The sequence below is a fragment of the Dendropsophus ebraccatus genome, chromosome 4 (genome assembly GCF_027789765.1).
Source record: "Dendropsophus ebraccatus isolate aDenEbr1 chromosome 4, aDenEbr1.pat, whole genome shotgun sequence".
NCBI lineage: Eukaryota > Metazoa > Chordata > Amphibia > Anura > Hylidae > Dendropsophus > Dendropsophus ebraccatus.
Window position 1 is genome coordinate 165,505,761 of NC_091457.1, and position 27,602 is coordinate 165,533,362.

At 47.9% G+C, this 27,602-nt stretch overlaps 1 protein-coding gene across 3 annotated transcripts in view; it reads right to left on the minus strand.

The window, feature by feature from the left end:
• Nucleotides 1-3,184: 3,184 nt before the first annotated feature.
• TGFBR3 (transforming growth factor beta receptor 3) overlaps nucleotides 3,185-27,602 on the minus strand; it is a 159,049-nt gene continuing 134,631 nt past the window's right edge. For all 3 annotated transcript variants that reach the window (XM_069967662.1, XM_069967661.1, XM_069967660.1), the window contains 3 exons: nucleotides 26,210-26,248; nucleotides 22,610-22,717; nucleotides 3,185-3,381 (listed from right to left, as the gene is read on the minus strand). In XM_069967662.1, coding sequence (XP_069823763.1) covers nucleotides 3,263-3,381; nucleotides 22,610-22,717; nucleotides 26,210-26,248 — 266 coding nt within the window. In that variant the 3' untranslated portion in view covers nucleotides 3,185-3,262. The remainder of the gene's footprint in view (nucleotides 3,382-22,609; nucleotides 22,718-26,209; nucleotides 26,249-27,602) is intronic.

Here is a 27,602-nt window from a genome sequence, read left to right on the forward strand (position 1 = left end):
GATACTCATTATTACCCGAGATAGGAAAGGACCGGGGCCGGGAGATACTCATCATTACCCGAGATAGGAAAGGACCGGGGCGCCGGGAGATACTCATCATCACCCGAGATAGAAAAGAACTGGGGCCGGGAGATACTCATCATTACCCGAGATAGGAAAGGAACGGGGCCGGGAGATACTCATCATCACCCGAGATAGGAAAGGAACGGGCCGGGAGATACTCATCATTACCCGAGATAGGAAAGGAACGGGCCGGGAGATACTCATCATTACGCGAGATAGGAAAGGACCGGGGCGCCGGGAGATACTCATCATCACCCGAGATAGAAAAGAACTGGGGCCGGGAGATACTCATCATTACCCGAGATAGGAAAGGAACGGGGCCGGGAGATACTCATCATCACCCGAGATAGGAAAGGAACGGGCCGGGAGATACTCATCATTACCCGAGATAGGAAAGGAACGGGCCGGGAGATACTCATCATTACCCGAGATAGGAAAGGAACGGGGCGGGAGATACTCATCATTACCTGAGATAGGAAAGGAACGGGGCCGGGAGATACTCATCATTACCCGAGATAGGAAAGGAACTGGGCCGGGGGATACTCATCATTACCAGAGATAGGAAAGGAACGGGCCGGGAAATACTCAACATTACCCGAGATAGGAAAGGATTGGGGCCGGGAAATACTTAACATTACCAGAGATAGGAAAGGATTGGGGCCGGGAGATACTCATCATTACCCGAGATAGAAAAGGAACGGGGCCGGGAGATACTCATTACCCGAGATAGAAAAGAACTGGGTCCGGGAGATACTCATCATTACTGGAATAGAAAAAGAAATGTAGAGAGGTGTATCCTATAGACAGCAATACCCCAGCCAGTGCTATGCACCATACCTACTAACCACCCCATGGACCTTGCTCAGGGCATGTAATGGGTGACCATCACCCTCTGACCATTAGGGATTGTCAACCACAAGACATTCTGGCACCAATGCAAAGCACAGTTTATCAATGATGATTGACGGCCTATAATACAGACATCCAATAGCAGGGAAGTTAAAATAAAACAAAAAAAAAAAAACGAGTTTCCCTTTTATATAGCAAAAATATATACGATTTATCTATGTACATTATAATGATGGACACCATGATGGTGTGTGAATGAGCCCTAACAATGGACGGCCCTTTTTATCCTAAAATGCATCTTATGGCTAAATAAAGATAAGTATAAAAAGAGGTTATTGGCAGGTATTAAAAAGCAAACCCCCCCCCTCAAAAAACAAAACAATCAAAAACACAAAAACAAAAGCCCAAAAGATCCCAACCGTCCCAGGACGTCTATATACATACATTCATCTCAATCCTTCCAACCCCTTATTGCACTTGAGGACTGCTGTGCGTTGCTCTGCAATTCATCACAGTCACACAAAAGCAAAGTATAAGCAAAGAAAACAACAAAAAACAACAAAAAAAGTGCCCAAAATTAACAAAGAAAGAAAGTAAAAAAGAGAGAAAAGAAAAAAAGTGGACGGGGAGGAGACGACCAGCATTTCTCCACAAGACTCCGGGAGAGTGAAGGGTTTCCCCTCGTGCAGCCGTCGGGTTATTACACAAGATGCGTCTAGGGATAAAGACGCAACGTGTCACTGCTGCCAAAACCCGCAGAACAGCCGGGAGACGGGACGGTGACCGCTCTGCTGCACAATGACTTACTCCCCGTACTAAGAACTATATACAACCCAACATTGCACAATACACACTCCAGCTGCGAGGAGCACTTGAGAACAGAAAACGGTAACATTCATCAACCTGCTGCTTAAAGGGGAGAAGTCACACGCCAGAGATTTGTTACAGCAATTTCTGCAAGTGTCCGATTCATCTGCAGAAATCCAGAAGCAACCCTCTGCAGAGACCAATGCGCATGGGACAGTCTCATGGGGAATGCGGCACCCATGCACGTGTTGCAGGAACAACCCTGTTCAGATGGATGAGGGTTGCACAGATCCATGCACATGATGCAGAGAAAGCCCATCCATCTAAGCATGCAGAGCCAATGCACATGAAGCAGCGCAACCCCATCCATTTAAATGGGATATGCAGAGCCAATGCACATGAAGCAGCACAACCCCATCCATCTAACCGGGGCATGCAGAACCACTGCACATGGAACATCCCAACAGGACTAGCAGAATCCATGCATGTGATGCAGAAACAACCACGTTCAGATGAATGAGGATTGCACAAATCAATGCATCAAATCAACATACATGGAGAAAACCGCATTGCATTTGCAGAATCCATGCACAGAAATTTCTGCAACAATGCTACTAGGTGTGAACAGCTCCTGATAGTGGCTAAATATGTGACACTGCCCGGCAGCGCTCACAGGACTCTCATCCGTATCCCTATATATACACACTGTATATATCCTCTGTTATGTACAGATCCGGGGCGCCGTCATACAGCTTAAAGGGGAAGCAGCATTATTAGGGACTGGCACACGTTTCACATTGACAGCCAAGGAGACCCAGGATGCAGCTCTGCACGCTGCGTACTTAGTAGTATTACCACTTTTTTTTTTTTGGCTTGATGCTCTTTGGACGGGCCGTGTAAATACGGTATTCATCCAGAAAGGAAAAACAGCCGCGATCACGAAAGAAAAACAGCCGCAATCACGCCGAGATCCGGAAAAAAACCTAAATGATTTCTTTCAGTCTTGGAAAATTAATGTCAACAAGTGATGACTTTAAAGCTGCGGCCGGGAGCAGCGGTTCCTGTGCTGGAGCTCAGGCAGCGCTGCTGTTGCTGGAGCTCAGGAACTGCTGTTGCTGGAGCTCAGGCAGCGCTGCTGTTGCCAGATCTCAGGCAGTGCTGCTGTTGCCAGATCTCAGGCGGTGCTGTTGTTGGAGCTCAGGCAGTGCTGCTGTTGCCGGATCTCAGGCGGTGCTGTTGTTGGAGCTCAGGCAGTGCTGCTGTTGCCAGATCTCAGGCGGTGCTGTTGTTGGAGCTCAGGCAGTGCTGCTGTTGCCAGATCTCAGGCAGTGCTGCTGTTGCTGGAGCTCAGGAACTGCTGTTGCTGGAGCTCAGGCAGTGCTGCTGTTGCCGGATCTCAGGCGGTGCTGTTGTTGGAGCTCAGGCAGTGCTGCTGTTGCCGGATCTCAGGCGGTTCCTGTGCTGGAGCTCAGGCAGTGCTGCTGTTGCCGGATCTCAGGCGGTGCTGTTGTTGGAGCTCAGGCAGTGCTGCTGTTGCCAGATCTCAGGCGGTGCTGTTGCTGGAACAGGGGGTGCTTTGTGTGCTGCCGATGCTGTGAGCCGCGCTGCTGTTCTCGGAGGCCGGCGGGGAGGTGGGGACCGGCTGTCTTCCTGCTGTATCACCTGAAATGGCCAAGAACACAGATTTCTGATTAGTTTTCTCCTGAGATGAATAAATCAAACAACGATTGAACAAGGAAGCATTTACAGGGAGTCCGGGGGGCGAGCAGGGGGCACGGAGCACTCCCATTATATATGCACAACCCGAACAAGCAGCGTCCTCTTCCCCAAGTGCTCGCAGGTAAATATGCGCTGGGAAAGAATTTATCAAACATCTGCTGGATCTCCCCACATCTCATCTCTTCCACCGAAACAGGAAACATGGAAAGATTTTCAATCAACTGTGTCAAAATGTTCTCTAGTCTTCCAGTACTTATCAGCTGCTGTATGTCCTGCAGGAAGTGGTGTATTCTCTCCAGTCTGACACAGTGCTCTCTGCTGCCACCTCTGTCCATGTCAGGAACTGTCCAGAGCAGGAGAGGTTTTCTATGGGGATTTGCTGCTGCTTTGGACAGTTCCTGACATGGACAGAGGTGGCAGCAGAGAGCACTGTGTCAGACTGGAGAGAGTATACCACTTCCTGCAGGACATACAGCAGCTGATAAGTACTGGGAGACTGGAGATTTTCACATAGAAGTAAATTACAAATCTGGCACTTTCTCACACCATTTGATTTGAAAGAAAAAATAATTTGTGAACTACCCCTTTGGAATCTGCATCACAGGTTATTTTCCGTATAGATGTATTTCTGTAGCATTATGATGAGATTGTTACACTGGTTATTGAGGATTAGAAACAACAAAGCAACTTTCTTAAAGAAACAGCGCCACCTTTGTCCTCAGTTTGTGTCTGGTATTGCATCTTAGATCTATTAAAGCAGGGATAGGGAACCTTCTGCCCTCCGGCTGTTGCGAAGCTTTGGCTGTCCAGGCATGATGGGAGTTGTAGTTCTGTACCAACTGGAGGGTAGAAGGTTCCCCATCCCGCATTAAAGTGAATGGAGATGAGGTGTAATACCGCTTACAGCCTGAGGACAGGGGACGTCGCTGTTTTTGAAACAAAGTTGTGTTATTTTTCTACTGTGAAGCAGCGGGGGGGGGGGGGGGGGGGGGGGCATTAGGTGTGCATGGACTACCGTCCCCGAGCTTCGTGGTTCCCCCATATTACGATCAATACGGTAAAGATCGGACAATGCGGTCAGTATTCTGACAACTGGAAGGTGAAAAAGCGCAGGATGGTGGCGGCCAACCTCAAAACCGCCGGTTCTGAGGGAGTATTCACGAGCTGCGGATTCAGGGCCGTGTGTACAGATCCAAGGAAAACATGTGATGCTGTAAATGGCGGCAACTCCCCCGGCGTACAGAGCCGTACAACGTCCCTCATCGGATACAGATTTTACAGGGACCTATGACGGGACGTTGTGTACAAGGAAATAAACCCGGTCCTTGTGCATTAGAGCTGCCCGGGGGAGGGGGGATGACCGCCAGAGCGAGCGCTCCCAAGATAAACCTCGTCCTGCCGAGAAATCCAGGAACACGTCCTCCGGAGCTGCGCTCCCCTGTCTGAGGCCCCTGCAACATCTGTGCCAAGAAGACAGCAGCAGAATGGAGGCCGGGCCGAGTCCCAGCAGGAAGGTCCTATTACAGGATCGCTGTCATCCATTGTATAAACCAGAAACGCGTCCTGCATTATACACAGCCATTATACAGCGGTCACCGACCAGCTTATTATATAGTGACAGAAACCGACAATACTATCCAGCAATCTATCCACAGCCGCCTATATATATCTCACTATATATATATATGTATATACGAGGGGGGCTCATATATCTGCCGTGTATCTGTCGCAGATTCGGTGGAACCATCTACATCGCGTCCGCCGCACACAATAAGAGAGGAGGAGGCGCTTATTCCCTCAAAAACAGACGCCATGTTGTACGGGATTTAGCGGCACGCGGCAAAGAGTGGTCATAAACCGCCGCAAACCCGCACAAAGACGCTGGATTTATTTAGAGGCGACCACAAGCTGCCGCAGATCTCAGCTTCATCGGCGGCCGCTGCCAAGAACGAGGAGAAAAGGGCTATTTGTATAATCCCGGGTGTAAAAAAAAATAATGCGTCTATGGGGAGATCTGCTCTGCGCCCCGCGGGGTATAAAGCAGCTGTAATGATCTATGGGGGAAAACAACAAGACGATGGAGAAAACCGCTTAAACAGAGCTAAAAACGGATCTAAATAAAACCCGAGTGGCAAAAAATTATAAAAATCCCAGAGAAACCGACCGGAGGAAAAATCTGATGGAGAAATCTTATATCAATCTGCAAGAAAATCCAGGAGGCAGAACCTGGTGCCATCACTGTCTGGAATCTGATGGATCCTGGTGCCATCACTGTCTGGAATCTGATGGATCCTGGTGCCATCACTGTCTGGAATCTGATGGAACCTGGTGCAATCACTGTCTGGAATCTGATGGATCCTGGTGCCATCACTGTCTGGAATCTGATGGATCCTGGTGCTATCACTGTCTGGAATCTGATGGAACCTGGTGCTATCACTCTCTGGAATCTGATAGATCCTGGTGCCATCACTGTCTGGAATCTGATGGATCCTGGTGCCATCACTGTCTGGAATCTGATGGAACCTGGTGCAATCACTGTCTGGAATCTGATGGATCCTGGTGCCATCACTGTCTGGAATCTGATGGATCCTGGTGCTATCACTGTCTGGAATCTGATGGAACCTGGTGCTATCACTCTCTGGAATCTGATAGATCCTGGTGCCATCACTGTCTGGAATCTGATGGATCCTGGTGCCATCACTGTCTGGAATCTGATGGAACCTGGTGCCATCACTGTCTGAAATCTGATGGAACCTGGTGCCATCACTGTCTGGAATCTGATGGATCCTGGTGCCATCACTGTCTGGAATCTGATGGATCCTGGTGCCATCACTGTCTAGAATCTGATGGATCCTGGTGCCATCACTGTCTGGAATCTGATGGAACCTGGTGCCATCACTGTCTAGAATCTGATGGATCCTGGTGCCATCACTGTCTGGAATCTGATGGATCCTGGTGCCATCACTGTCTGGAATCTGATGGATCCTGGTGCCATCACTGTCTGGAATCTGATGGATCCTGGTGCCATCACTGTCTGGAATCTGATGGATCCTGGTGCCATCACTGTCTGGAATCTCATGGATCCTGGTGCCATCACTGTCTGGAATCTGATGGATCCTGGTGCCATCACTGTCTGGAATCTCATGGATCTTGATGCCATTACTGGGACAGATAATATGAAGAACTTCACAAAGAAAGAAACACGTTGGTGTTATATTCAGGATGTCAGTCTTTGATGTTTGTCAATTCTCTGCTTTAAATAATGCCTACTTGTTAGATGGGTCCCACATGGGGCCGTATACATGCCGTATACACCGGGTCTCTCCTACATGGCGTATACACCGCGTCTCTCCTATAGCCGTATACAGGCTGGATACACAACATCTGTCCTATAGCCATATACAGGCTGTATACACTGGGTCTCTCCTATAGCCGTATACAGGCTGGATACACAACATCTGTCCTATAGCCGTATACAGGCTGGATACACAACATCTGTCCTATAGCAGTATACAGGCCGGATACACCGTGTATTTCCTATAGCTGTATACAGGCTGGATACACCGTGTCTCTCCTATAGCCGTATACAGGCCGGATACACCGTGTATTTCCTATAGCTGTATACAGGCCGGATACACCGTGTCCCTCCTATAGCCGTATACAGGCTGGATACACGGCGTCTCTCCTATAGCCGTATAAAGGCCGGATACACCGTGTATTTCCTATAGCCGTATACAGGCCTGATACACCGTGTCTCTCCTATAGCCGTATACAGGCTGGATACACCGTGTCCCTCCTATAGCCGTATACAGGCCTGATACACCGTGTCCCTCCTATAGCCGTATACAGGCTGGATACACCGGGTCTCTCCTATAGCCGTATACAGGCCTGATACACCGCGTCTCTCCTATAGCCATATACAGGCTGGATACACCGTGTCTCTCCTATAGCTGTATACAGGCTGGATACACCGGGTCTCTCCTATAGCCGTATACAGGCCGGATACACCGTGTCTCTCCTATAGCCGTATACAGGCTGGATACACCGGGTCTCTCCTATAGCCGTATACAGGCCTGATACACCGGGTCTCTCCTATAGCCGTATACAGGCCGGATACACCGTGTCCCTCCTATAGCCGTATACAGGCAGGATACACGGCGTCTCTCCTATAGCTGTATACAGGCTGGATACACCGGGTCTCTCCTATAGCTGTATACAGGCTGGATACACCGTGTCTCTCCTATAGCTGTATACAGGCGGGATACACCGTGTATTTCCTATAGCTATATACAGGCTGGATACACCGGGTCTCTCCTATAGCTGTATACAGGCTGGATACACCGTGTCTCTCCTATAGCTGTATACAGGCTGGATACACCGTGTCTCTCCTATAGCTGTATACAGGCTGGATACACCGTGTCTCTCCTATAGCTGTATACAGGCTGGATACACAGCGTCCCTTATTAATCATGCCTGGCACACGCTGCATGTTCCTCCCTGTACAGGAAATCTCGGAGTTGACTTTTCTACCCTTTTTGCCAATCCCAGTTTGCTGCCCGGCCTGTTTATATGAATTCACATTAATAAAACATTTCTGGGTAATGTCAGAGCTCGGGAAATGTCGAAGAAGGATCAGGAACTGCGCTAATACCCAGATGATATATCACCCCCCGAGGGGAGAAAAAACGACAGAAAATACATAAAACTGAAATTATTATACATAGTAAGGAACGACAAACGAAAGAGGTCGTCTTAGATTAAAGGGGCATTCTGCTCACACATAACTTTTGCTATGTTGCTGCCCCTGGTGAGACTAATAATTCCTTCCAAACTTGTTATTATCTATTCAGTCTCCTTCCCCCAGTTCTCAGCTGCTGCTTTCTGCTGAAGACACAAAAATCTGTGTGTGAGCTTTTCTGTCTCCGCTTCCTCCCCCCTTCCCTTCCCTGACGGCAGATGTAAACATGTCCCTGACAGTATCTGCAACATTGTAACTTCTTGGTAATGCTGAAAGGGTTATTCTGAGGTCAAGTTGCCAATGAACTCACTTTTGGCATTACAAAGTTGCTACAAAGTTGCAGATAGGGACTTGTTTACATCAGCCGTCTCAGAAGGGAGGGGGAAGAGGGGAAGACAGAGAGAAAAGCTTTTTGTGTCTTCAGCAGAAAGCAGCAGCTGAGAACTGGGGGAAGGAGACTGAATAGATAATAACAAGTATGGAAGGAATTGTTAGTCTCACCATGGGCAGCAACCCCTTAAAAAAGACTGCTTTGGCTGTCCAGGCATGATGGGAATTGTAGTTTTGCACCAGCTGGAGAGCCGAAGGTTCCCTATCCTGATTCTTGGTGAAAGCTGGACCCAACCCAGGGTATGTGGAACCATCTATACATAAAGTAGTAAAGTAGTGAAGGTGAACCAGGTGGGTGTAACTCCCACGCTGCAAGGTTGTGGCTCTAGAAAGCGCTTATTGATCAATCAGACCAAGATGAGGAATTTCACACTTGAAGCCAGCGGTGGGGAAGGTCCTCCAGCTACTGTGAATATAAAGTCCAGCTGAATAAAGGCCCCATTACACGAAACGAATATTGGCCGTATTTGTCCGATATCAGCCGTTACGGCCGATAATCCTATTGTGTAACAGAACACAACAGAACAGAACATGAACGATGTCGGCTGATCATTGTAGTCGTTTGTCTTTCAAGACTTTTGCCGGAGTTCCCCTTTATGGAGTTAAAATACTGATTGAAACCTTCCCTGGACTTGCGGGAACAATAGTTAGTGTAGTTTCATCAATCTGTATGGCTTCCTCCCCATCTGATCAGGCTTTCCCAGTTCATAGATGGACACTGTATATAGCAGAGACCACAATGTGCACCAGGAATCCAGACGGCTCCCTCCTCAGTGGTCATTGACCTGGTGGCCGGACTCCGCAGGGGTCAGTGCTCGGACCTTCCGACTATTAATCATATTGGAGATAATAAACTTTCATTTCACAACATATTTTTGACCCCATTTATTACGACTTCTCTTATTTTTCCTGACGTTGTGGCAGAAATAATCACCGCAACCATCTGCTCCTTTTCTCTGATAAATGTTCTCAAGCGACTCCATAAAATATTTTCACAGATGACCCTTCTGAATGGCGTAAAACCGGCCGTGCGTTTTAGATGTCTGACGTTCAAAAAGGACAGGAGGAGGTTTTCTGGGGACGTCTCTCTATGTGATAATGGGGTGAATACCGACTAAAACAATTATATAAAAAAATGTGCCCGGCCCCCACTACTCACAACTGTCTGCTGACATCACTGGCCGGACAGCTGACCACAGATAGTGATTGGCTAAGCAAGTGTTTTACCCAGCAACCCTTCTCCTATGTCACTATCCTTACCTACCAAACCTTCTCCTATATCACTATCCTTACCTACCAACCCTTCTCCTATGTCACTATCCTTACCCACCAACCCTCCTCCTATGTCACTATCCTTACCTACCAACCCTCCTCCTATGTCACTATCCTTACCTGCCAAACCTTCTCCTATGTCACTATCCTTACCTACCAACCCTTCTCCTATATCACTATCCTTACCTACCAACCCTTCTCCTATGTCACTATCCTTACCTACCAACCCTTCTCCTATGTCACTATCCTTACCTACCAACCCTTCTTCTATGTCACTATCCTTACCTACCAAACCTCCTATGTTACTATCCTTACCTACCAACCCTTTCTCTTATGTCACTATCCTTACCTACCAACCCTTCTCCTATGTCACTATCCTTACCCACCAACCCTCCTCCTATGTCACTATCCTTACCTACCAAACCTCCTATGTCACTATCCTTACCCACCAACCATTCTATTATGTCACTATCCTTACCCACCAACCCTTCCCCTATGTCACTATCCTTACCTACCAAACCTCCCATGTTACTATGCTTACCTACCAACCCTCCTCCTATGTCACTATCCTTACCTACCAACCCTTCTCCTATGTCACTATCCTTACTTACCCAACCTTCCTTGATATGGATTTAGGTGAGACAGTCTTGGCAAATGGAACACAAAGGGTCAGAGTTTATAGTTGGCATTTTGCGGGCACTCTCTTGCACTTCGGACATGTTCTTGGGTGCAGACGTTCTCTGCAGTTCCTCTCTTCCCTCTGGCCCGTACTAGGGACCCCACTCTACTAATATAATATGCTATAATCAGATACTATTTTACCCAGTCTGACACTTTCCCTTGCGAGTCAATACGGCTTTGTAACCCTGGCCGGTGTATTCGCAATGAGAATGACGCGCCAAGATTTTGTTCCTCTCTGTACAATTTACGCATAGTCTTTTGGCTGGGTAAATATTGTACCGCTCTCTGGTTTTCTAAGTATCCATTGGCAAAGCAAAGCATATGAGGTCATTTGTTTTGTCATCCTCCAAAGCTTCGGCCTCCTGGATGTCATCCATATGTTGATCCTTCTTTCGGGGTAGAACATCCAATTCATTTGCACTTCAGACGATGTGCGATGCGTCCTGTTCACACTGCAGGTCATGGCGAGTGTCTGGGCAGCAGAGATGAAATGGAGTATGGAAACGAGCCCGGTTCCCTCTGGGAGGGCGGCTGACATTGTCTCTTTTAACCTTGGTAGGGAGTCCATCGGCATCGGCCCTCATGGGCCCGGCTGGACGTCTCGTCCCTTGGCCAGGCTTTGAAGATCCAGAGGTACAGATGTAGTCTACAGCAATGCTATGTGTCCCAATTGAGAATCATGTTGATACATCTGTACACGGGAGGACGGAAGTAAGCGGCCATGTTTTTCTAAGCCTGATTAACCCCTTTAAAGTTCTTCTCCTTTCAGAGCCTGAACATTTTAGTGCGCTTGCAATTTCACATAAAAAAATCCCCCGACAGATTCCCCCAAAAGCCGCCGGATCCCGGCTGACATGCACTTCCTGTTCTCAGCTTTACGTGCAGTAAACAGCCAATCATTGGTGGAGGCGGGTCACTTCTCTGGCAGGTCATTGGCTGAGCAGCACTTCCTGTGTGGTCCAACAAAAACAGGAGGCACTGCAATTAACCAAAATTTTCAGTTATTTAAGGGAATCTACACTGTGCACAATCCCAATATCTAAGAAGGATCCCATTGTAACAAGCTGATCTAAAAGTGTCTCTATGCTAGATCCCCCGTGATCTGCTTGAATCTGTTCAATTTTCCTGCAGCGCCACCAAAAGAGAAATGAAGTATTACACATTCATGTCCATTCATGCTGGACAGGACCGGTCCTCCAAAACAAGAGACACTCTGAGACGACTGTGGCCATGAGAGAAGGATCCTGAACAGACGACCGCCTCCTATTAGCTCACAATTCTCCTATAGTGTTTATTGGCTTCTAAACTGGACGACCCCTTTAAGATTTATTTGTACGATACCCTGGATCTAGAGCGGATGAATTTTGCTGAATTGCTAAATATAAGGCCTCCCCCAAATGTAAGAACTAGCAAAGTTTTTGTTTGGAAGTATGCCCGCCAAACAGAACACCAGGGCATGCAGCTGGGATTCTTTTTAGCTCGCTGCCATTGTCCCCTACCTTCACCGTCTGTTGCAGAGCAGCTGCATGCAGGACATGAAGACCATCACCTGCCACCAACCCCGATGTTCCCTTCCGCAGCTGTCACTTGTTAATGTGCAGGCATCAAGAGGCCCGTTGCCTGCTTCCAGATCTGCACACAGTCTGCTGTTAACCAGTCACCTGCCGCCATACTGTACACTGTTCCTGCTGTGCTGTACGAGTGTGCTGTGGTGAGCTCCCCTTGGTGGCCAGAAGCTGCCATACCGTATGCTCTGTCCCTGCTTTGCTGTATGAGTGTGCTGAGCTCCCCTTGGTGGCTGGAAGCCGCCATATTACACACTGTGCTGTATGAATGTGCTGTGGTGAGCTCCCCCTGGTGGCCGGAAGCCACTATACCGTACCCCCTGTCCCTGCTGTGCTGTACAAGTGTGTTGTGGTGAGCGACCCCTGGGGGCCTGAAGCCGTCATACTGTATGTTCTACCTGCTGTGCTGTACAGTGTGCTTTGGTGAGCTCCCCCTGGTGGCCTAAAGCCACTATACCGTACCCCTTGTCCCTGCTGTGCTGTATGAGTGTGCTGTGGTGAGCTCCCCCTGGTGGCCTGAAGCCACTATACCGTACCCCTTGTCCCTGCTGTGCTGTATGAGTGTGCTGTGGTGAGCTCCCCCTGGTGGCCTGAAGCCACTATACCGTACCCCTTGTCCCTGCTGTGCTGTATGAGTGTGCTGTGGTGAGCTCCCCCTGGTGGCCTGAAGCCACTATACCGTACCCCTTGTCCCTGCTGTGCTGTATGAGAGTGCTGCGGACTGTGGTGAGCTCCCCCTGGCGGCCTGAAGCTGCGATACTGTACGCTGTCCTTGCTGTGCTGTATGAGTGTGCTGTGGTGAGCTCCCCCTGGTGGGCGGAAGCCGCCATACCATACTCTGTCCCTGCTGCGCATGTGACACGTGAATTCTTCTTCATGGAAAAATAAGACGTCCTCTGAAAATGAGACCCCGCGCATCTCTGGGAGCAAAAAATAATATAAGTCACTGCTTTATTTTCGGGGAAACGCGGTGTCTGTAAAATTAGGGAAAGTTAGAAATCAACAGGAAAGATGTACGTGGGCGACTTCCTATCTGTGGATATTGGGCGATAACAGTGATAAGTGCGCGCGGTCTCATCCAAATATTTCATAATTTACTGTAAGAGCTGAACGCTGCCAATAACAGGCGCTGCCGTCTGGCTGGAGCTGACTGGCATCTCACATGCCCACCCAAAAGCCTAATCAGTCCAATTAGGAAGGATCCAGTGCCAGGGCCGGAATATCCAGCTGTCCAGCAATGTGCCGGCAGCGGCTGGCGGGATCACTGACAGCCATTAGTAGCGGCTCAATCTGGACTCTCACAGCTAATAAGTGATAAGTGATGGGACTCTCATCATCAGATCCAGGGGAGCGGCGGGAATGGTGCAAAAAACCCCCAAAAACATAGAACCAAACGTTGTCACATGGCGAGGAAGGAGACACCCGAATGTGCCGAGCAGGCGCTATAAACACGGCCGCTCATTGCGTTCTGCTCATGTCAGAGAAGACTGTGGAAAACATGAGCTGCGGGTCCGGGGAGCCATGTTGTTTACTCCCTGGCCGGATGATCACACATGTATTATTACTTAAGCGTCTGAGCGCAGCTACACGAGGAAGCCGGGGCCCCTGGGACAGCGCTGATCGCTCATCCATCTGAATGGAAAAGTACTGGGACGGATCCCGGGCCGGGGCCACATGTGGCGTCACTGCTATCCGTGCCCCATTACTGAGACCCCGTCCCTGCAGGGGAACACGGGGTTAATGGACATCTGCCGCTCAGGGATTGTCTCATCCATACATCACACTAAATAAAACCAGATTCTGCAGTTTATTCTCCTGCACATGGTTATAGTGGTGACCATCCTGCCTGAGCTTTTATGTATTACAGACACCCCATAGACTGGAGAGGACTTATTGACTTCTAGGGGAGAAAGCTGTGGGCATGCTCTGTGACCTGCTGGGAGACATTCTTTGCAGTGAGGAGGAGGTGTGCTGTTACCATCACCTAAAGACTTTTACAGGAGAGTATTGTGGGCATGCTCTGTGACCTGTGAGACATTCTTTGCAGTGAGGAGGAGGTGTGCTGTTACCATCACCTAAAGACTTTTAGAGGAGAGTATTGTGGGCATGCTCTGTGACCTGTGAATTGCCATTGTGCAGAAAGTGGGAGATGAACTGTGACCATCACCTCTAAAAGGGGAATTCTGGCAAATATATTTACTGTATATACTTTTATAAAGTTACATAACTTTCTGACATGACGACCTTTGTAGAGCTCAAAGAGTATGCCAACAACACTGTCCTATAGAAATCTATAAGTGGTGGTTAGATGTCCTTCCCTTCCCTGGACAGTGACTTCTGCACAAGTCACAGAGCATGCCCACTACACACTCTTATAGATGTAAAATGTTTTCGAATCAGTTGGTGTCAGAAAGTTATATAGATTTGTAACTTACTTCTATTTAAAAAATTGTCAGTCTTCCACTACTTATCAGCTGCTGTATGTTCTAGTCTGACACAGCGCTCTCTGCTGCCACCTCTGTCCATGTCAGGAACTGTCCAGAACAGCAGCAAATCCCCATAGAAAACCTCTTCTGCTCTGGACAGTTCCTGACATGGACAGAGGTGGCAGCAGAGAGCACTGCGTCAGACTGGAGAGACTACACCACTTCCTACAGGACATACAGCAGCTGATAAGTACTGGAAGACTGGAGATTATTTTTTATAGAAATAAATGACAAATCTATATAACTTTCTGGCTCCAGGTATTAGTGACATAGAATCATTACAGCATAGGTAATAACCACATGGACTAGAGGTAACAGAAAGAGTTAATAAGTAGGTGGGGAAGAAAGATTCCCTTAAGAAACAGATGGCCCCTTATTATGGTAGGCTGCACACATCTGGAGCAGCGGGATAATCGGGCTGGATTAGGCCTTCTCTCGGGTTGGTATAGCGATGCTGTGTCTGGCCGCTGCTCCTAACCTCACAGCCCCCTGCAGCCCCTTCTCCTCTGCAGTCACTGCGCTCCCTGCTTATTCCGTCCCAGTGTTTCCCTATAGGGGCTGGAAACCTGAGCGCCCGCCGCTGCCCACGGCCACTCCGATCCTATTAGAGAAGTTTCTGCGGCCGTTTGGGGATGGAATCCGCCCCGGATGATGCAAGGGGGTCACTTAAGTTAAGAAGATTTCCAGATCTTGTTTTTGATTTATTTTGTTCTCTTCTTAGAAATCCTCAATGTGGCGCTAAAGTGTATGAAGAAACAACGGCCTCTATACACAGGTGGGGGGGGGGCACGGACGTCTGACAGCCACACATGGGGAAGCGATCAGAAGGTGGAGAACACAGGGAGATAACTGGAAGCAGAAGACACGGACGGCTCCTATTACAACGCTCGCTGGAATAGTCTTCTTATACATGTCACTTCTATGGCAGGTTATCAGCTTGAAGTTAAAGGGGCCCGAGATTCCTCATGACAACACTTCCTGTCTGCACTCTGCTGTAAGGAGACTGCAAGGATCCTCGCACACACATACACACATGTGTCACACTGGTGTCAGAAAGTTATATAGATTTGTAATTTACTTTTGTTTAATAATCTCTAGTCTTCCAGTACTTATCAGCTGCTGTATGTCCTACAGGAAGTGGTGTATTCTCTCCAGTCTGACACAGTGTTCTCTGCTGCCATCTCTGTCCATGTCAGGAACTGTCCAGAGCAGCAGCAAATCCCCATAGAAAACCTTTCCTGCTCTGGACAGTTCCTGACATGGACAGAGATGGCAGCAGAGAGCACTGTGTCAGACTGGAAAGAATACACCACGTCCTGCAGGACATACAGCAGCTGATAAGTGCTGGTATGCTGGAGATTTTTAAAAAGAGGTCAATTACAAATCTATATACTTTTGTTGCAAGAGTGGATTTGAAAACAGTTTTTATCTCCAGAATACTCTTGTAATTGCTATAAGAGAGTTTTGTGGGCATGCTCTGTCATTTGTGCAGGGAAGGGGAGGAGGTGATGTCTGACCTATAGAAAATAATAACATTTTCATCGGAGTAGCAGGTCATCGCTCTCTACTATACACAGCACCATCAGGTCATCGCTCTCTACTATACACAGCACCACCAGGTCATCACTCTCTACTATACACAGCACCATCAGGTCATCGCTCTCTACTATACACAGCACCATCAGGTCATCGCTCTCTACTATACACAGCACCATCAGGTCATCGCTCTCTACTATACACAGCACCATCAGGTCATCGCTCTCTACTATAGACAGCACCATCAGGTCATCGCTCTCTACTATACACAGCACCATCAGGTCATCGCTCTCTACTATACACAGCACCATCAGGTCATCGCTCTCTACTATACACAGCACCATCAGGTCATCGCTCTCTACTATACACAGCACCATCATGTCATCGCTCTCTACTATACACAACACCATCATGTCATCGCTCTCTACTATACACAGCACCATCAGGTCATCGCTCTCTACTATACACAGCACCATCAGGTCATTGCTCTCTACTATACACAGCACCATCAGGTCATCGCTCTCTACTATAGACAGCACCATCAGGTCATCGCTCTCTACTATACACAGCACCATCAGGTCATCGCTCTCTACTATACACAGCACCATCAGGTCATCGCTCTCTACTATACACAGCACCATCAGGTCATCGCTCTCTACTATACACAGCACCATCAGGTCATCGCTCTCTACTATACACAGCACCATCAGGTCATCGCTCTCTACTATACACAGCACCATCAGGTCATCGCTCTCTACTATACACAGCATCATCAGGTCATCGCTCTCTACTATACACAGCACCATCAGGTCATCGCTCTCTACTATACACAGCACCATCAGGTCATCGCTCTCTACTATACACAGCACCATCAGGTCATCGCTCTCTACTATACACAGCACCACCAGGTCATCGCTCTCCACTACACACAGCACCACCAGGTCATCGCTCTCTACTATACACAGCACCATCAGGTCATCGCTCTCTACTATACACAGCACCATCAGGTCATCGCTCTCTACTGTACACAGCACCATCATGTCATCGCTCTCTACTATACACAGTCCTATCAGGTCATCGCTCTCTACTATACACAGCACCATCAGGTCATCACTCTCTACTATACACAGCACCATCAGGTCATCGCTCTCTACTATAGACAGCACCATCAGGTCATCGCTCTCTACTATACACAGCACCATCAGGTCATCGCTCTCTACTATAGACAGCACCATCAGGTCATCGCTCTCTACTATACACAGCACCATCAGGTCATCACTCTCTACTATACACAGCACCATCAGGTCATCGCTCTCTACTATAGACAGCACCATCAGGTCATCACTCTCTACTATACACAGCACCATCATGTCATCGCTCTCTACTATACACAGCACCATCAGGTCATCGCTCTCTACTATACACAGCACCATCAGGGCATCGCTCTCTACTATACACAGCACCATCAGGTCATCGCTCTCTACTATACACAGCACCATCAGGTCATCACTCTCTACTATACACAGCACCATCAGGTCATCGCTCTCCACTATAGACAGCACCATCAGGTCATCGCTCTCTACTATACACAGCACCATCAGGTCATCGCTCTCTACTATACACAGCACCATCAGGTCATCGCTCTCTACTATACACAGCACCATCATGTCATCGCTCTCTACTATACACAGCACCATCAGGTCATCGCTCTCCACTATAGACAGCACCATCAGGTCATCGCTCTCTACTATACACAGCACCATCAGGTCATCGCTCTCTACTATAGACAGCACCATCAGGTCATCGCTCTCTACTACACACAGCACCATCAGGTCATCGCTCTCTACTATACACAGCACCATCATGTCATCGCTCTCTACTATACACAGCACCATCAGGTCATCGCTCTCCACTACACACAGCACCACCAGGTCATCGCTCTCTACTATACACGGCACCATCAGGTCATCGCTCTCTACTATACACAGCACCATCAGGTCATCGCTCTCTACTATACACAGCACCATCAGGTCATCGCTCTCTACTATACACAGCACCATCAGGTCATCGCTCTCTACTATACACAGCACCATCAGGTCATCGCTCTCCACTATACACAGCACCATCAGGTCATCGCTCTCTACTATACACAGCACCATCAGGTCATCGCTCTCCACTATACACAGCACCACCAGGTCATCGCTCTCTACTATACACAGTCCTATCAGGTCATCGCTCTCCACTATACACAGCACCATCAGGTCATCGCTCTCTACTATACACAGTCCTATCAGGTCATCGCTCTCTACTATACACAGCACCATCAGGTCATCGCTCTCTACTATACACAGCACCATCAGGTCATCGCTCTCTACTATAGACAGCACCATCAGGTCATCGCTCTCCACTACACACGGCACCATCAGGTCATCGCTCTCTACTATACACAGCACCATCAGGTCATCGCTCTCTACTATACACAGCACCATCAGGTCATCGCTCTCTACTATACACAGCACCATCAGGTCATCGCTCTCTACTATACACAGCACCATCAGGTCATCGCTCTCTACTATACACAGCACCATCAGGTCATCGCTCTCTACTATACACAGCACCATCAGGTCATCGCTCTCTACTATACACAGCACCATCAGGTCATCGCTCTCTACTATACACAGCACCATCAGGTCATCGCTCTCTACTATACACAGCACCATCAGGTCATCGCTCTCTAATACTTTGGCCTCCTTTTTCTCTTGACGACTGTGACTTGTTCCCGGTAGGTTTCCTGCACCTCGCACGCTCGCTGACGTCACGCACCACAAGCTCTCTGCCGCCGCTGTTGTGGCTTGTACGTGGTTTGGAGCGGTCTGACATGAAGCTGCCGGGCCTGTAATGTGAGCTGCGGTACATGAGCCCTGTGCGGTATTACACCAGATGCTCCTCTAACATCACCACCACTCCCTGCCCCCGCATGTAACAACCATCACCCCAGCCTGCGGTCAGAGCTCCCCCATAAACTCATGAAAGAAACAACAGCTCACACTAAGGGTCCATTCACACATACAGGATCCGCTGCAGATATCAATGCAACTAAATGGCTGAGCGTCCAATCTGCTGCAGATCCTGTCCGTGTGAATTCACACTTTGAGCCCTATTCCACGGGACGATTATCGTTCGCATAATCGTTAACGATAAACGATCCAAACGACCGATATTACGTAAGACCTGAAATCGTTCACCCATATACATGGAACGATAAACGTTACTTATGATCGTTCTTGCGGTCGTCTTGTCGTCGCTATTGCGTTCGTCACTACTGCGAATGACCGAATGACTTCTTATTCAATGCGAATGATCTGCGAACGAGCAACGATAAAAATAGGTCCAGGTCTTATTAAACGATCAATGATTTCTCGTTCGGTCGTTAATCGTTAACTGCTATTTAAACGAACGATTATCGTTTAGATTCAAACAATTTAACGATAATCTGAATGATAATCGCCCCGTGGAATAGGGCCCTTACACTGTTACTCATACATCTGTATCACCAAGACTTATTATTACTGATTAGATTCAGATACCGAAACATTATTATTATTTTATTTTTCAGTATATATGGGGAGAGATGGTTTTAACTGCAATTAGAGACATGCTTTACAGCACTCCCATCTACATAGGCAACAACAGTCAGACTCTAAAAGCTGGGGAGGGGGGGCCATTCTACAGCCGGGCAGGGATGCATTGCAGTACACCCTCCGCCAGCTAGGGGGCTCTGCAGACACGGCTATGGTCATGGTCACCCTGACTGTCACCCTGTATCGCCCCATGTTTTAGGTTAGAGCCATGTAGCAGAGCCAGGCGCCTTCTATGTGTATAAGATCCTTTCTTTCTGGTTCCATGTACGACAAGTATAAAACCGCAGAACCGGCACATAAACCGAAACAGCTCAAACTACCAACACAAGCATGGAGAATGGTCAGCGGGGAGGGGTCCGGGCCTGGGGGATAAGGGTCACGGGCCACAGGGTCAAATCTGTATGAAAGCTCTGGGCCCCGGGGTCCAGCGGCTACAGATGGTTTGGGTTTTGCGCTCTCCACCTTTATACTATAGAAGTCTATGAAGAATTATCCTACATTGTTATAACAATGGTCGGAGCCATCATCTGCCTGTGACACAGCCGATCAGCAACTTCATGGTGGGGCCCGGTGATGTCAACTTAAAGGGATCTTTAAATTAAGCAGTATTATAAAGTTTTGTAGATTTGTAAATTACTGCTATATAAAAATCTTTCAGTATTTATCACCTGCTGTATGCCCTGCAGGAAGTGGTGTATTCTCTCCAGTCTGACACAGTGCTCTCTGCTGCCACCTCTGTCCATGTCAGGAACTGTCCAGAAAAGCAGCAAATCCCCATAGAAAACCTCTCCTGCTCTGGACAGTTCCTGACATGGACAGAGGTGGCAGCAGAGAGCACTGTGTCAGACTGGAGAGAGTACACCATATATATATGTGATCCATCACTGTGCAGGATAGAATCACGGCTTCCAGTGTTTCCTCTGTAAAATCGGCCTGAAAAGTCGTCTTTTTTTTAAATATTGCAGAGAAAACTATTTGTGGTGCAAAACTATTCAGCTGCGCAACCAGGAATGTATTCCCCAAACCACAGGGGCGGAGAAGGCTGCGTGTGCTGGAATATGGAATGTATAAGGGAACGTGTTTTACATTAATTTGTTTGCTAGGGGGGCGGGGGAAGGGAGGGTAACAGTCAGACTCTGCACAATGCTCAGACCCGGCCTGGGATCCCCGCTGATGGGGTGAGGACGAGATGTACATGACAGGCCCTCAGGCTGTGTGTATTACAGTCCAGCTCCATTCTCTTCAATAGAACAGAGATGCAATACCACATCCACACTGAGGACAAGAGAGGCGCTGATTCTGAAAGAAAGTGGCCATGTTTTTCTGATGCTTAAAGGCAGGGATGGGGAATCCTCAGCCCACCAGCTGTTGCAAAACTACAATTCCCATCATGCCTTCACAGCTGAGGTTTTAAATCAATTGGTTTCAGAAAGTTATATAGATTTGTAATTTACTTCTATTTAAAAATCTCCAGTCTTCCAGTACTTATCAGCTACTGTATGTCCTGCAGGAAGTCGTAATAAGTGCTAATAATTTTTTAGAGACTGGATTTAAAAAGTTATATACATTTGTAATTTACTCCTATTTAAAAGTCTCCAATCTTCCACTACTTATCAGCTGCTGTATGTCCTGCAGGAAGTGGTGTATTCTCTTCAGTCTGACACAGTGCTCACTGCTGCCACCTCTGTCCATGTCTGGAACTGTCCAGAGCAGCAGCAAATCTCTATAGAAAACCTCTCCTGCTCTGAACAGTTCCTGACATGGACAGAGGTGGCAGCAGAGAGCACTGTGTCAGACTGGGGAGAATATACCACTTCCTGCAGGACATACAGCAGCTGATAAGTACTGAAAAACTGGAGATTTTTAAATAGGAGTAAATTACAAATCTATATAACTTTTTAAAACCAGTTAACTAAAAAAACAATATTAGACGGAGTTCCTTTTTCAACAGAAAAAAAAGACATACAGATTACATAAGTGCGTTTTATAAGAAGGCGGTACTCTCTGTGATGTTTTGGCCGCCTCAGAAGACTAAAAATGACATTTTTCTTGACAGTCGGAAAAAACACTCAATATGATTTTTTCAGTACACCGCCTTAAGCGCTCTCCACCGATCCGGTCCCAGATTACAGCATGCCATAAAGTGATGTCACGCTGGATTTTACTCATGAAATGAACTGTGAAATTATGACTCTGGATTCAAGTATTCAGCGGAAAATAACATTCTGAGATTAATGGGGAATATTTTTACACTTCTTGTCTCATCGAGAAACGATATGGAAACTCGTGATTTATATCAACGAAGAGATAAACGTGAAGCAACAGATCAAACTCTAAAAGGGCAAAATGTCACCGATGCGATTTTCGACAATTTTTTTTCTTTCAAATAACCTGGTGCCAGAAAAAGATTTGTATCTCAAGTCTTTCAGTACTTATCAGCTGCTGTATGCCCTGCAGGAAGTGGTGTATTCTCTCCAGTGTTACAGGGTGCTCTCTGCCGCCACCTGTGTCCATGTCAGGAACTGTCCAGAGCAGCAGCAAATCCCCATAAAAAAAACCCTCTCTTGCTCTGGACAGTTCCTGACATGGACAGAGGTGGCAGCAGAGAGCACTGTGTCACACTGGAGAGAATACAACACTTCCTGCAGGACATACAGCAGCTGATAAGTACTGAAAGACTGGAGATGTTTTATTAGAAGTAAATTACAAATCTCTGGCACTTCCTGACACCAGGCGTACCCTGAAGACATAATGTCAATGGGGTTTTAGTTAAAACTTTGCTGACATGAATCTTAGAGAGGACGTAGAAATGTGACTTTTTGGGGATTTCAGACTCCAAAACCCAATAGTAATATGACCTACCTGTATGAGAGTAAATGTACCACAAGGCTCCCGTTAGCAGTGCGCCAATAATGAAGGCGGCAAATGCGATCCCGACCACCACCGGCGTGTCCAGCCCGTAGAAGACCGCTAGAGGAATGAGAGAGAAAACATTATTGATGGGGATTATTGTAGAATTTTTATATTATAGACAATACATGTTTGGCTCTAAGACGGAGTCCACACGGAGTAAAGTCCACAATGTCCTCACGGACCCCACTGTCTTATAATGGGGTCTATTAAAGGGGTATTCCGCTCAAACATAACTTTTGATATGTTGCTGCCCATGGTGAGACTAACAATTCCTTCCATACTTGTTATTATCTATTAAGTCTCCTTCCCCCAGTTCTCAGCTGCTGCTTTTTGCTGAAAACACAAAATTCTGTGTGTGAGCCTTTCTCTCTGTCTCCCACTCCTCCCCCCCCCTTCTAAAACGGCTGATGTGAACAAGTCCCAGGCAGGCTGTATCTGCAACATTGTAGCTTCTTTGTAATGCTGGGAGGGTTAATCACAGTGAGTTCATTAGACACTCGACCTAAAGCCCCCCCCTCCCCGTTACAAAGAAGCTACAATGTTGCAGATACAGCCTGCTAGGGACTTGTTTACATCAGCTGTCTCAGAAGGGAGGGGGGAGGAGGAGGGGACCGAGAGAAAGGCTCACACACAGATTTTTGTGTCTTCAGCAGAAAGTAGCAGCCTGAGAACTGGGGGAAGGAGACTGAATAGATAATAGCAAGTATGGAAGGAATTGTTAGTCTCACCATGGGCAGCAACATATCAAAAATTATGACTGATTGGAATACCCCTTTAAGTTTTGTTGTGGGTTCACCTTGCCGTTCTATATATTGCCATCTCATTTTATGGGCTATAAATCAGCTCCTATAGCGGCATCTGTGGGATTCTCCTTAAGAGATAAAATCTGGTGCTGAATTGTTCTTCCCGCGTAGCTGTGAGGAGTTGGTTCTTTGCTGCACGTCCGTGAACAAAGTTTTTCAGCAGTAGCACTTTACTGCCTTCTAAAGCCGCACAGACAGAATTACCAGGATTTAAGGAAATATCACTTATTCCTACATGTGTTCGGCCATTTCAGCCAACTCTACTTTGTAACCTATGAGACCTCCTTGGCCCGGCGCCCGTTTGTAGGTGGAGAGAGGAACCGTGCGTGAAACCGGTCGTGTCAGGCAAAGGACACAAAATCACCAAAATAGAATCTATTGTTCTGAAAATTTGGCAAAGCTGCGAATGTTTGAAATTAATTCCAGACAAAGAAATACAAGACTTCCTCTAGCTGGAAAAGTCGCAGAGACCCAAGAGCAATGTCCAAGAGGGTCTATTTATTGTCAGATCCTTCAGACGCAAAGTTCTTTCCTCATTGGCACATCCGTCCTATTCTAATAATAAGAGAGCGTAAGAGAGCTGATCCCAAACCTGATAGAAAGCGTAAGAGAGCTGACCCCAAACCTGAGAGAAAACGTAAGAGAGCTGACCCCAAACCTAAGAGAAAGCGTAAGAGAGCTGACCCCAAACCTGAGAGAAAGCGTAAGAGAGCTGATCCCAAACCTAAGAGAAGGTGTAAGAGAGCTGACCCCAAACCTGAGAGAAGGTGTAAGAGAGCTGACCCCAAACCTGAGAGAAAACGTAAGAGAGCTGACCCCAAACCTAAGAGAAAGCGTAAGAGAGCTGACCCCAAACCTGAGAGAAGGTGTAAGAGAGCTGACCCCAAACCTGAGAGAAAATGTAAGAGAGCTGATCCCAAACCTGAGAGAATGCGTAAGAGAGCTGACCCCAAACCTGAGAGAAAGCGTAAGAGAGCTGACCCCAAACCTGAGAGAAAGCGTAAGAGAGCTGACCCCAAACCTGAGAGAAAGCGTAAGAGAGCTGACCCCAAACCTGAGAGAATGCGTAAGAGAGCTGACCCCAAACCTGAGAGAAAACGTAAGAGAGCTGACCCCAAACCTAAGAGAAAGCGTAAGAGAGCTGACCCCAAACCTGAGAGAAGGTGTAAGAGAGCTGACCCCAAACCTGAGAGAAAATGTAAGAGAGCTGATCCCAAACCTGAGAGAATGCGTAAGAGAGCTGACCCCAAACCTGAGAGAAAGCGTAAGAGAGCTGACCCCAAACCTGAGAGAAAGCGTAAGAGAGCTGACCCCAAACCTGAGAGAAAGCGTAAGAGAGCTGACCCCAAACCTGAGAGAATGCGTAAGAGAGCTGACCCCAAACCTGAGAGAAGGTGTAAGAGAGCTGACCCCAAACCTGAGAGAAAGCGTAAGAGAGCTGACCCCAAACCTGAGAGAAAGCGTAAGAGAGCTGACCCCAAACCTAAGAGAAAACGTAAGAGAGCTGACCCCAAACCTGAGAGAAAACGTAAGAGAGCTGACCCCAAACCTAAGAGAAAACGTAAGAGAGCTGACCCCAAACCTAAGAGAAAACGTAAGAGAGCTGACCCCAAACCTGAGAGAAAACGTAAGAGAGCTGACCCCAAACCTAAGAGAAAACGTAAGAGAGCTGACCCCAAACCTGAGAGAAAACGTAAGAGAGCTGACCCCAAACCTAAGAGAAAACGTAAGAGAGCTGACCCCAAACCTGAGAGAAAACGTAAGAGAGCTGACCCCAAACCTGAGAGAAAACGTAAGAGAGCTGACCCCAAACCTGAGAGAAAACGTAAGAGAGCTGACCCCAAACCTGAGGGAAAGCGTAAGAGAGCTGACCCCAAACCTGAGAGAAAACGTAAGAGAGCTGACCCCAAACCTGAGGGTGAGTGGAAGAGTAAGGTCAAGAGCTCAGGACAGAGGCTGCTCAGGGGAGACAGAGGCCATTTGGGAGGGACAGAGACCACGGTCTCCCCCACACAGCTCTGTGTTCTCCTTCAGACTCCTTTGTGCCCTCTAAACTCATCTGTCCCAACCTCTGAACTCCTATGTCCCCTCCTCCAGACTTCTCTCGCCCCCTTCCAAACCCCTCTGGTCCCCCCTTCCAAACCCCTCTGGTCCCTCCTTCACACTCCTCTGTTCTCTCCCCCAGGCTCCCCTGTCCCCTCCTCCAGACTCCTCTGTCCCCTCCCCCAGGCTCCTCTGTCCCCTCCCCCAGGCTCCTCTGTCCCCTCCTCCAGACTCCTCTGTCCCCTCCCCCAAGGCTCCTCTGTCCCCTCCCCCAGGCTCCTCTGTCCCCTCCCCCAGACTCTTCTGTCCCCTCCCCCAGGCTCCTCTGTCCCCTCCCCCAGGCTCCTCTGTCCCCTCCTCCAGACTCCTCTGTCCCCTCCCCCAAGGCTCCTCTGTCCCCTCCCCCAGGCTCCTCTGTCCCCTCCCCCAGACTCTTCTGTCCCCTCCTCCAGGCTCCTCTGACCCCTACTGCAGACTCCTCTGCCCCCTCCTCCAGACTCCTTTGCCCCCTCCTCCAGACTCCTCTAAGCACCTCCTAATTCCTCTATCCCTTCTAGACTCTTCTGCACCCCCCACCACCTGCTATGAAGGAGGATTGTGAGCGGCCATGTAATTGTCAGAATACGTAACATCAACCCCATGGTGTACGGTATAACGTCTCTCATCATATATATAGAATATATATATACACGGTATGACTTACGCTCAGGGATACTTGGTGGGGCTTTGTTGACTGAAGTACCTGTATACAAAAAGGAACATTATTACACATAAGCATCATATAGATACAATAAGATGTATGATAGGACAAGAACATGGAGGCCAATCATCATATACACAAGGTGAAAGGAAACAACCTGTAGATACAACTAGAATTAAAGGGATTTCTCAAGTATAAAAAAAACTAGCAGCTCTTCTTCAAAAACAGCACCCCCCCAGTTCCCAGGTCGTGTGTGGTATTACAATTCAGCTCCATTGACTTTACAAGGAACCAAACTGCCATACCGCTCCCAGCTTGAGGACCCCCGGCTGTATATGATAGGGGGGGCAGAATCTCTATCTCCTTCCGGAGCCGGGTTATCACCGGCCGTCACTCTGATCAGCAACACCAGTAATCTCCTCCAGCGGCAGAGAAGTCTGTGCGCCATGGCCGTCTGGGAGGAATCTTTCTTGGGAATAAAATGTCCGGTCAACAAAACATCAAATCCTATATATACATGAGCGAGGAACGGAGACGGCGAGCTGCCATGTCCTGTGTGATCGGATGTTTTCAGCAGTTTGCTTTACAGCAGCTTTACTATGGTTCATGGCACAAATATTCGGATCCTTCGGGGTCTTTTACACACGCTGATAATCGGCAGGGAGAGTTGCTAGAAACGCTACTTTGGCTGATGGTAAAAACGTCAGTGACCACGAGGAGCTTGGAAACGCCCGATCCTCGGCTGATCGCATATATATCTATCGCTATCGGCTGAACATCTCTCAGGGGATGTGCGGCTGACAGCAATATATTAAAGGGGAAGTTCACCAAAAATGTTTTCTTTTAAATCAACTGGTCCCAGTGTGTGCCAGAGATTTATCATTTACTTTTATTAAAAAAATAATCTCCAGTCTTCCAGTACTTATCAGCTGCTGTATGTCCTGCAGGAAGTGGTGTAATCTCTCCAGTATGACACAGTGCTCTCTGCTGCCACCTCTGTCCGTGTCAGGAACTGTCCAGAGCAGCAGCAAATCACCATAGAAAACCTCTCCTGCTTTGCAGACTGGAGAAAATACACCACTTCCTGCATGACATACAGCAGCTGATAAGTACTGGAATATTTTTTTTATAGAAGTAAATTGCAAATCTCTGGCACTTTCTGGCATCAGTTGATTTGAAATAATTTTGTTTTTTGCTAAACTATCCCTTTAAGTGTTATTAGAGGAGAGTTCAGCAGGCGAGGCCCATGAATCCTATGACTGAGTGACTGATGGTTATTAACCCTCCCTTCTGGGATTAGTACGTTATACAGCAGATACACGGCCTGCACCGGCCGATACGAAACCCAATGACATCCTCATGTAAGGATCTCTGGTACTGAAATGTTAACATCCAG